At 35.3% G+C, this 12143-nt stretch overlaps 1 protein-coding gene across 8 annotated transcripts in view; it reads left to right on the top strand.

The window, feature by feature from the left end:
• The window catches only part of NUP58 (nucleoporin 58), a 39975-nt gene that overhangs the window by 16233 nt on the left and 11599 nt on the right, over positions 1-12143 (top strand). For 5 of the 8 annotated variants that reach the window (XM_064409184.1, XM_064409189.1, XM_064409188.1 and 2 more), the window contains exons 12-14: positions 946-1028; positions 3848-4049; positions 9904-10002. In XM_064409184.1, the coding sequence (XP_064265254.1) occupies positions 946-1028; positions 3848-4049; positions 9904-10002 (384 nt within the window). The remainder of the gene's footprint in view (positions 1-945; positions 1029-3847; positions 4050-9903; positions 10003-12143) is intronic. The other 3 variants (XM_064409190.1, XM_064409186.1, XM_064409185.1) reach the window with 1 other exon arrangement.

Raw genomic sequence — 12143 nt, 5'->3', positions numbered from 1 at the left:
AAATTCCTATGGAGAGGCAAACATTTTCAGTTCAAGAATTGTTGCTAGATCTATGCATCTTCAAGAACTTGATAGCTACTATATGCATTTCAGTGTGCATATATCTATATATATTTGCATTCAGGCTGTGTGCATCGTTCAGAGGAAACACAGAAGCTGATCTTTTCACAATGAAAGAACCACTTCAGTACTTTTCTGTCCTCTACTTCGTTACATTGTTTCAGTGCTTCTATGAGAACAGTATTTTTTGTGAGCAGATACCTAATTCTGCCAAAATCTTTGAGATTTTCCCTTTGGTACTAAGGTTTTGCCTTACTGTTGGGTCAATGCCCTGAAAATACTTTTATATCTGTGTGGGAAATAGGATATCCTAAATAAAAGGCAAGAAGCTCCCTGTTGTGTTTCTCTCATTATGATATGCTTGTCAATAGAGCCAGATTAAGAGATCCTGTGATGCTTATTAATTATGTCTTTAAAAAGTAAATAAAGCTTCCATTCTACTATTTCTGACAAAATCAACTGAACACTTAACTATATTTTAAGTCAGAGTGGAAAATATATACAAACGCAAGCAAATCTGATTTGACTGTATCTAGGTAAAAGCCAGTGAGGTAAAAAATGTCCCTATGTAATTAGGTTAAAATTAGTTTAGATACTACTTTTTGGCTTTTCTAAATAATAGAATCATAGGAAGCTCTTTAGCATTTATATAAAAATAAATCTCAGAAAACAGTACCTTTCAAAATAAAGTTGGAAGCCCTGTCAAAAAGTAGTCCTTGGATAATTTGTGGGACCCAATTTCTGGGTCAAGTCTTGTATTTAATGCAGTTCTTCTTTTGTTTTATGTCCTGTATAGGTTTTAGGTGATCTTCTTACTTTGGTATAAACAGTAAATCTTCTAATAACAAGATTGTTACTTACCAGTATTTTATATGCATCTTACAGATTTGTCTATGGCTATGCAGAAAATCTATCAAACATTTGTAGCTTTAGCTGCACAACTTCAGTCAATACATGAAAATGTAAAGGTATGTTTTGATGTGTTCCTGTGTATTTCTGTATGACTGTAAAGTGTCATCTTCAGATGGTTTTGGTTTGGGTTTGTTTGTTTGGTGGTTTTGGGTTTTTTTTTTTGTCCTTCTGTTAAATTGACTGCTTTTAAAAATTGTCAAACTGTCCTGGAGAAGTGCTTTGATTAAAAAACTGGCTTTTGTTCAACTGAAGTTGCATTTAAAGTATTTACTAATAAAGATGACAGCAACTGATCACAATCATTTGAGTTACAAAATGTTTTTCAGTTAACTCCATTCCTTCTAATTGTTGACCAGTTTTTAAAACGTCTGTTTTCAAGATCATGCTTGTGTGTTTTGATTTTTGCACGACCTCTTGATCTGAAGCAAAGATGATCTAAATCTGCTCTTGCTCAAATAGGTAACAGGAGAAAAAAACCTGAGTTTCCACGTATAAGATTTTTCAGCATATCAAACAATGTGGGTTAAAGTTGTGTTCTGTTCGTTTATTGTTTTTAAACCTGGCTTTCAGGGTAAGTAGTATTTGTAGAAAGAAAAGTATGAAAGCTTAGGTATCAAAGGTCCTAATAGGCCTGTTTTTTCCATCACAGACTATGGCTCATTCCATTTCCATTTTCCCATTTACAGTTCTGGATATGCTGGCAAAATGTCACTGTCCTCCAATCCTTTCAATCCATGAGTTTTCTTGAAAACATCAGAATCCTTCTTGGCTACAAAAAACCAAATCAAAACAAACCAACTTGAAGAGTACAAGTGTTTGAAATTGTTTCTGCTAAGTGACTTCCTTAATGGAAATAGCTCTGTTAAAACTTCTGCTGATTTCCTTCTGTGAGCTTCGTCTGCACAGCATTGCTAGTTCTCTTAAACATCTGAATTTGTTTACTTTTTTTTCTGAATAAAGTTCAGAAATACTGAGGATCTTGTATGATCTTGATTCCTTGCATTGCATTGCTAATATCAGCATAGATACTCATTGATTTACAAATACCTGCCATCAGGTATTTGTGCTGTTCTTAGTTAATTCAGTTTTGCTGCCAGGTGTAGAATGCATCCATATTTTCAGCAGAATTACCCATATGGTTTCCCAAATGTTTTCAGAGCTTGTGGCTTCTGAGATCTGAGTATAGCCTGAATTTGTGCAGTGGTCCTGGTGATGATACGTTTTTGTTTTTAAGTATGAACAGCTGGATTAGTGTGCAGATATCAGCCCTAGCATCTTCAGTACCTTGTCAGTGTGACTGAACAGGAAGGGCCTTTCTTCAGTTTTGAGTAGAATTCTATTGCCTGAAATTAAGGGGGTGGTTTGAAGATTTTTTTTTTTCTTGGAAATTTTTTTGAGATTTAATCTAGTGGGTGAATATGGATACTGGTATTTTGGAAGGTATTTTATAACTAGAGTTTCAAAAAAGGGAAAGATGTGTACTGCTCAAGTGAATCTGTCATTATAACCATCTGTTTTAGTTTCTCAGCTACAAGATACTGGAAGGGGAGAGCAGTTTTGAAACTGGTCTCTGCCTAACCTTGTGGTTGTGATACGGTTTGTGGAAGGAGCTGTGATCACAGTTCATTTCTTTGCATGATGAAAAGTAAAAGTGTGCTTGGGCACAATTTGAGTAGGTAATGTTATTAAATCATACAGCATAGCATAGCCTTAAGAACTGCTTTTATGATTTCTAATGGCTTTTGTCAACTCTTAGGTCAGTCAGTATGGTATTGTATTAAATCCCATGAGAATTTTACAATTGTCTATTCTCTCCAAAGACAGCACTTCTGATGTGATAGTGAGAGCATTGTTTTGTGTGGTTCCTGCTGTTGCTGGTTGATCTGGAATTACAGGTGTTCACATCCTGAGTCAGAATTTTTGGACTGTAATCTCCTCTTTGAGGAAACAAGCATATGCTTAGCCAGGAACACTGGACCCTAGGATGCCTTCCATGAACTGGAAACTGTTGTACTTTAATAAATCTATTTCATTTAAAGGTTTTCTGTTTGAAAATTGAAATAATTGTCAGTTATCTAGTTAAAGCATTTTATTCAATTTTTGTTATGCAATTTATCTGTAGTTTCCTCATCTGTGACAGACAGAAAATTGCTCATGATGAACAAGCCAAGCTGGGCTATTGCCACAGAAGGTGGTGGAGTTTTGAGGGGGGAAAAGGGCAGAGGCAAGGGAAGGTGTGGCATCATGACACAAGGGATTTGGGCTGCCTGTTATCCTAAGGCAGAATGATCTGTTGCATTTGGACTGTGTTACATTGCTAATGAAATGCATCAGAAAGAAGAGTGAATTCTAAAATTTCGATAGCTTCCTTACCTTTTTTGTAAGAAGAAATGCAAGAATGAAAGGAGGGAAAGAAACACAGGTGAAGGTGATAGGGGAGCAAAAGCAGACTCTGTGGTGGAAAGGTAGCACTGAAGAAAAGCGTGTTATTTTATAAGCTAGTAATGTGGCTTTATTTTTCCTCTTGGATCGGCTAAGTGATACAAACTGAAATGTGGCGATTTGCTCCAACACTGAAAGACTCAGGCTGACATACTGAATGGTATCAGTTACCCTCAATTTAAGTATGCAGACTGTTCTTGCTGTAGCTGTTGCAAGCCAGTTCTTTCTATCTCATAGCCTGACATGAATTTTTGGGTTTTGGATGGAGCTTCTCATTTGTTTCGGTGGTGGTGTTTGTTGGTTTGTTTTTTTTGTGGGTTTTTCTTTGCTCTTTTAGGAAATGTTATTTATTACTCAGTGTCTCTTTCCTTATTAAGTTAAGGGTTTATGTCTGATACATGGAACTAAAATGGCTTCCTCCCATCCCCTTCAGATGCTCAAAGACCAATACCTTGGCTACAGGAAAAGCTTTCTGGGAGATGCCATGGATGTGTTTGAGGCAAGACGAACAGAAGCTAAGAAGTGGCAAAGCGCGCCACGCGTTACCACTGGACCGACCCCTTTCAGCAACATACCAAATGCAGCAGCCGTTGCAATGGCTGCAACACTTACTCAGCAGCAACAGCCTGCTACAGGTCTGAGTGCATTCAAGTTATAGATTATTAGTGTTATGACAATAGTAAATTCGTGTAACATTTTCTATGAGGTCTTCCTTTGTGTTAGACTAAAAATCTAAACGTTGTGATGAGCAAAGTTACTGATACATAGCCAATAGAAAAATGCAGGGTAGACTTAGCAATAATTATACAACAGATACTTAATCTTGTGAATTTACTTGTATTAGTGATACTGTATTGTTCTAACTTACCCCTTGGAATGTGAGTCTTCACTCTTAAGTAACATCTCTGAATACACGTAGTATAGCCTCTTTCCAGAAATTGTATCATTACAGTAAATTATTTTAAGTTGGAGAGGAGAGAATATCTAAATGCATATTATCTTTTCGTTATGTAAAATTAATAATGCATTTTTATATAGCACTTTGGAACTGTAAAATGAAAAACGCTGTAGGACAGGAAGGATAGTGAAGCAAATCTCTGTAGAATAGGAAGTCAAATGCCTGGCTTATTTTGCAGCCAACTCTTTTGTCAGTATGACGTTGGAGCATTTTGCTGGCCATTCTACTATTGTGAATAATTAGAAAAGAAAGTAGAGTGGCTCACTGGTTCTGCGTAAAAGGAAGACCAAAACAGAGGAAATGCATAACCCACTGCAAATAAAGAATGGATACACGTGGCAAAGGAAATAATTTAAGGCACCTTAATTGATGTTGTTATACTAACCAACCCTCTCTGAGAGGGGTTTCAGAATACAGCTGAATTTATGTGTCATCAGGGAACAGATACAAGGTCAATTCCATTTAGTTTTACTTGAACAGGGATTTATATCTAGGTCAGCAAATTATGAAAAGTATCGGTAGCTTCATTCTGCCTTTAATTTTCTAAAATATTGTTCACATAGGTGAACTGAAAATGATAGTGCTTTCTTGCTTTCTCTGGTCTTGTAATGGCAGTGATATTTTGAATTATGCTAATTAGAGACGTATGCAGCAGCCATGTTAAGTTTGACACATTATTTGATTGTCCTTGCCTTTTCATAAGAGAAATAAAATATGTTTCCAGCCCTCACCCTTCTAAACAGCAGGGAGATGGGTTTAAATTATAAGTATGACAAACTACTTTGAACAGAACCTAAAAGCTTTGTGAAATACTACCTTTCAGAATTCCAGTCATAGACCACAGTCTTTCTGTTGTTGCTATGTTAATCCATTGAAATTTTGTTGAGGTGGCATCTTTCTTTAAACAGAAAACATGAGTTAATGTAATACTCCACTTCAGAGGTTTTATCACAGATAGTAGCATTGTTGCATACTGTGCAGCCTAATATTGCCAAAGTAATTTACTCTTCATCTTTTTCTTATCTTTCATTTGTTTTTTTAAAGACTGTCCATGGTCATTACAGGATTAGTTGTTTTTGTTTATTAGTTGTTATGAAAGTCATATACTTGGGATGTCACATTTAAATTATTCCTGCACTTTTATAAAATGAAGTGAAGGATTTGAAGTTCCTGAACTTCCTAGTCCAGATTCAAGGGAACTGCTAAATAACTTCAGAAAACTTATGCCACTTACGGCATGACTTTGTGAATATTCTCTTAGTAATAGGAATGAAGAAAACAAATGGCAGAATTGGCCTGTACCAGCGTAACTGAGGTAATGTGACTCTATACCTTGAGATATTTTGTAACATTTTGTAGAGAAAGGAACAAATGAGAGTGCATGAAGGTTGGTTTGTGGTTTGTCTCTTTTTTTCGTGGTTGTTTTGACAGAGTATTTCAAAAACCAAAATTGTGCCAATTACAAGTGTAATGCCAATAGAACAAAGCCATTAACTTATATCAAACATGCCAACAGAAGTAGACATCAATAGTTTTACTACTTACTCAGTTGGAGTACTTTTACCCTCTGTGTAATTCACTGGAGGACCTGAAGAAATAGAAATACATTGATGTTCTGAGTGGCACTTTAAGAATACTTGAAACTCTGTAGGGTTAGATGAAAGAAAAAGGTACTTGGAGTTCTCTCTAGATCAAAAGAATTAGTCAGGCCTAAACTATTTCAAAGATACCTTGAAGTCCTAAAAGTTTGTTAGATGGGAACATTTCATAGCTTTCCAAAATTACTCATTTCAGTGCTTGACTTTTTCCTAGTTTCAGATTAAGGCGGCCACTTTTTGTTTTGGGGAAGGAGAAGAATCTGTTCTTTGAGTTTTGCAGAAACCTTTAAGGACTGCCTCCTCTTCATTTCCTTTTCCTTTTTATTGCTTGAGTTTTCAGATGGCCATTTGCTGTAGTAATGCAAATGCTGCATGTTTTAGTTTTGTATTATGTTGTTATGAATTGGATATACTATCTGCTAGAAGTTAAAATCATTTCTTAGCAAGATCTGGATCTTGAAGGATGGGATAGATGAGGGATGGGAAAAGGTTCTGAGAAAAAAGGCTATGAAAACAGGTGTATGTAAAGGGAGGGGTAAGAAATGTCTCTGTAATACCTGATCTGCTATTGCTGTTTTTGAAAATGAGAATTAAACAAGAAAATTAATCCAGCCTTTATGGATTTCTTGATGAAAAAGGTAATATATAGTACTCTAGCATTGAGGGATCAGGATGCTTAATCTCTTTTAAAAAATATTTGATGTTTACAATGTTCAGTATTTAGTAAGATTAACTTAGAGTTACTGTTCTTTTCTCTGAAAAAGATAAATAATAATTTATTTTACATTTATTTTCAGAAGTCAAAAGTTTAGTAGCTACATCTAAGCTGTGGGATCGGGGAATGTTTCCCCAGTTCCTGGGTGTAGGTATGCACCCTGTGTTTTCTCTGTATGCTAAGACCTTTCTGGCTTCTATTGAAATAAATAAAGCCAGTGAGTCCTGGCCATATGGAAGAAAGGGAGCAAAAATGCACTCCACTGCTCACCTGGGATGGGTAATCACAACATCAGGACTGTGGGGTGCACATTAAAGCACAATTTTTGTGCAGTTTCTAAGCTAGAATTTTTGAAATTATGCTTAAGTTTTGGCTGTACACAACCTTTCTCCCTAATTTGGCACTTCGGTTCTGAGCACAGCTTTTTTGGTTGCAGCAAGGCTGGTCGTGCTTTTCTGCAGTAGCAAATAGAGTTTTAAACAGTGCCTCATCTGCACCCTCCCTGAGCAATCTTGAACAGCGTGGAAGTTACAATGGTAGTGGCTAGTCTACCTATTTTTGTTGATGGGATTACAGTATAAGATTTCAAAGGAAATTAAAGCCTAGTGCACTGAGACCTGTAAATGCATGAGGCTGCAACTGATGTTTTTTGGGCAAGACTAAACTGTCTTAAAGAAATGCTTTTCTTTAGGCTCACCTTTTCTCATATAGAAATAACCCCCTAAGAAACTCACTCTCTCCTTTACTGGTGAAGTACAAAGTCAGCCAGGGCATTATGAAGCTGTTAGCACACATTCTGTTTTCACTTAGCTCAGTGTGAGACTGAAGTTCTAATGGGAAAGGATACTCAAATTTTATAGCACTTAAACTTTTTATTATGTGGTTTGATATTGACTTTGGTTAAAATTAACTAGTGTATTATGTTGTCATAATCAGAATTAAATTGTAATCCTAAATTTACTCACTGTTTAGACCAGCTGTAATTTTAAAAATTGCAGAACATCAGTAGGAAATCTGTCTGACCTGTCTGGCTCTCTGTAATGGGTCCTATTCATTAAACTGAAGTGCTCTACAGGGCAAATACATCAAGTTCTAAAATGTTAAAACACTTGTTATAAAGAATTTGTCTTGTACCTGTAATAGCCAGAAGTGCCATTTTTTCCTTGCTAATACTCTTGGCTTCAAGGAGTCTTACTAGTCTTTTGCTATTGAAGATTATGTTTACTTACAAGAACTAGAAGCAGTGATGATACCTTCAGAACATTATGGTACAACAAATATCATATGCTGTTGCTCAATAAAAAGTTTGTTAGCTTAAGGCATAAGATCCTGTTTTATATGATCTGAGGTGTTTTAGTATAATGTTTTATACTGGCTCTAAAAAAAGCATGTTGCATTTGGTAAAAAGCTTGGCCTGGAGGACTGTAGTGTTTTGTTTATAAGGTCTTCCACTAACAGTGCCTCCTACTGAGATAAAAACCTGTGTACTTGAGAAGGAACTGGATATGTGGTTTTGAGTTCTTTCAGTTAATTAGCTCACTGACTTGTGTAGGGGGTTTTGGTTTTTTGTTGTCAATTTTTTTCTTATTTTTTAAGAGCTGCTAGGTAGATGTATCAGTATTTAAACTGGATGTAAACAACTTTAGTTTGAAATCTGTGGAAATTTGTAATTGCAACATCTGATATACTTTTTTTAAATGGAAGAAATAGCTTGGGTTTTCCAACTATTCCCTGCTAAGCAGAGATTGAAGGCTAACAACTTTAGTTGGCCTTTAAAATTTAGTTTTAACACTACTTGGTGTATACAGATGTTATTCAGCTTGGATCACATAAGAATTTTGTGTTCCTAGCAAAAGTTGTTACTTTTCAACATACAGTGCCTTTCACTTGATTCAAAATGATTTTCCATTTAAATCTTGAAATACTGAAATTATTTTAAGAGCTTGAAATATTCACATTTTAAAACTCTATATAAATATTAGAAACAGGAAAATTTGAATGAAAATAGCCCAGATGTCATCATGGTTTAGGAAAAAGGTCAAATCATCTGAGCTTTATAGAAATATTTGAATAAATCATCACTTTCACAGATATAGGATGTCAAGTATGTTCAAAGATGGAGAAGGCCGTCTTGAGCAGAGGTGCAGATGTCTGTGGATTAAGAGTTTGGCACTGTATTTTATCTTTAATGGTTAAACTTTTAAAATAGTGCACTGAAAACTGTTTGGAAAAGACAGGAATAGTAGATTGTACTGTGAAAACTGTCAAAATATATTAATTATTTATCAGAATTAATTATTTTAAAATGTGTTAGTGACGGGCTAGCAAGTTGATTCTTTATTCCCCGAGGTTAAGATTAAAAAAGGAACTGAGACTGTAAATTTCCTCTTGGCAGACTGAAATTGTTTTTTGACAGTCCTGCATCTTAATGTGAATATGCAGGGAAAGTACTGTCAACTTTTTAAAATTATGGAACAAACTCTGAAATTTTGAATGTATCTAATTCATTAAGGTACACAGAACTGTGCCTTTTGTAAATGGTTATTTAAACAGGTGGTTTGACTAGTTTACCCTATTGAATGGTGTTATGTAGCAGAGCTTAACAGAACTCAGTTATTACTTGTGTGGAAAAAAAATGAATTGTCATGTTACTGTGTAATTGACTTGCTTAAAAATGAACAATAAATTTAATAAAATAAAGTCATTGTCTTGTTTTTTTATCTTAGTGTTCTGTTTAAATTTGGATGGTATACTGGAGTAGTTTTGAAGAATCCTATTTATTAAATTAACTTTAGGTAATACAGTTTTAGTTACATTAGTGTCAGTTCTTATGTTTCTAATTTGAAAGTTCTCCCTTACTCTGATTCCATTAATACCGGCGGCAAAATGTTGTTACCTATGAGTTCTCTCAAGGTTTTGATTAACATTTTAAAGCTGAAGGTGAGACTGGTTAATTTTTAAAAATACTAAATTATGTTTTTATGTTATTAGTTTGGGTTAGTTTCACCTTACTGCAATCAGTATTTTCTTAGATTTTTGGCAGGTTAATGTAGAGACAGACAGTTAAGTGAGAAAGTTCGATGAGGTAAATTCTGGGTTCTTAATGGGATTTGTTGAAAGCATTGATGTTCACATTATCAAATACTTGAATAAGTAAATAAAGGACCTCTTTACTATCAAAGAGTAAGGCAAGTTTGTTCTCATTTTTTTTGTACCAGGGCCACAGCCATCTCTGGGAGTTAGTTTTGGAACGCCATTCGGCTCAGGTATTGGCACTGGCTTGCAATCAAGTGGCTTAGGTTCTTCAAGCCTTGGAGGTACACTTTAACTTTTCTAATCTTTCATTGAATTATTATACCGCACAGCTGAATCTCTTGCAAACCTTTAAATCCACTAAGAGGATGATCTGTTTCAGGGAAGGACCTTACAGTTTGGCAGGTCTGTGCTTTCCGGGCTTCTTCCTGCCTTGCAGAAGGAGTTGCTAGGGCTAAGCCATTGTAGTGAAACCCCAAGATGAACAGGATTAGGTCATCACAGAGAGGTTGTGCTCTAAAAGCTAGGGAAGGACATCAAGTGTGTTAGAACTACAAATTGATTAAATTTTACCTGTATGAAAGTTAGGCACCTGAGTAGATCACACTGTAGGTATTACACCTTTCAGTATTTCACTCTGTAGGTGTTTCCAGCTTTTAACTATAGGAACCCATTTCTGCTTGTATTAAGATAAGAATAAATGTTAAAAAGTTACTGCAGTTCTGTGATCCTGAAATCTGTTTGCTTTAGCACTCACTCTGTGCCTCAGTGCTGAGGTGGGGAAAAAATCTCTCCCCCAGCTGAAAAAGGAACATGTGAAAGTGAGGGAAAAATACTTATCAGAATATTAATAGTGCTGGTGGGGACTGTATTCCAGGAGGACATGTGAAAAAGTAGGTGATATTAAAAAAAATTATAAGTTAATGTAGACCTTTTATTTTACATGTAATCTGTTCTCAGCACTAGAGCTACTAGAATTTTAGTGAGTACCAGAAGCTAATCGGCATGTAAATTTCCTGCCTGTATAGGTCGGGGTTCCTACAGATACTAATGTTTTCTGGAGCTTTTAGAAGATCTGCATAGAAAATTTTTACATCTGCTGAGCACAAACATAACATTTTTCTTGTTACATCCTCCCTTCTCCGCAGCCTCAGTCCCCATTCCTGTGTTTTACCTATGAGCCGAACATATGAGTCAGTGTTGTAATGTATTGGAAATAATTAAGTGTCGCTCAGTATTGAGAAGATGTTACTTGGACATTACATGAGCTTTACCTTTAATCATCATCTTAAAATACCTTTATATCTACCAGTGTCCCTTCTCATCAGATTTTAAGTGTTTTCAGATAAAAGAAAATCTGTATACCTAAACATGAAAAGAGTGAAAATAATGTGCTAAAGAGAAATTACTTCGGAATTACCAGGTTTTCCTGCAATGTTTTAATTGCCATTAAAAAAACCCCACAAAATTCTTCCATTTCTGCTTGTAGGTTGTAGACTAAAGATTGTTCACCAGTCTTACATATGTAAATAAATGAGCATTCCAACTGCTTTTAGTTTTGTCCAAAAAACCTGACTTGTATTCTCTTTTTTTTCCTAGCTCTCTGCCTAGGAAGGTATTTGCTTGCATCATTAATTTGCAAAATGTCTTAACATATCCATAAGACTCTGATAGAAGCAAATGTAGAAGAATAAATACATACCTGCAAAATAGCCTGTAGGTGTGTTCTTGGAAACAAATTGGCTGAATGATTACTTAAGTTTGTTTGGGATTTTAATCTTAGGCATTTGGGTTTTTGAACAGAACAATTTCTTGTGTATGCTCTGGAAGTGCTATTTTAATTGGGGAAATTTGCTCTCTTGACTAATGTTCTGTGTACTTTGGCAGTGATAAACAGAGCCTTTTACATTTAAGTATATAAATTATTAGCATAGATCCTATGCTTCAGTAGATATTTGCAGATACCTCGCCTGATCATTGGTTATGAATTTCAACCTAGCTGGGACAAGAGAGTTTAAATGAACTGTCTTACACAGAAATGATACTTGTCATTACCTACCCTTAATACCCCTTTGATTTAAAAATCACAGAAAACTTGAGAACACTGCTCCAGATAGTGTGTTCAGTCCTTACTCGTTTCAAAATCCCGAAAATATTTCTGTAAAGGAATGGTAAAGGCTCAGTTTGCAGTAAATAAAAGGATTTTTCCTGACACTTGAAACTTAAGATGGGAGCATGATTTCCTCAACCATAAATACAAATACTGTTTTCTTCTTGAAAACCTGAGACAGCCAAAATCAGAGTATATAGTTTCCTTATAGTTCCTATTGTCTGGCCTCTATTTCAAATTTCAAATATCAATTTACTTTTCCTTCAGAGTGACCTCATATCAATAGCACAATTTGAAACCTTAAAAAATTTGTAT

This window comes from Passer domesticus, chromosome 2, assembly GCF_036417665.1.
Source record: "Passer domesticus isolate bPasDom1 chromosome 2, bPasDom1.hap1, whole genome shotgun sequence".
In the NCBI taxonomy this organism is placed as follows: domain Eukaryota; kingdom Metazoa; phylum Chordata; class Aves; order Passeriformes; family Passeridae; genus Passer; species Passer domesticus.
This window is presented reverse-complemented; position numbering and strand designations above follow the sequence as displayed.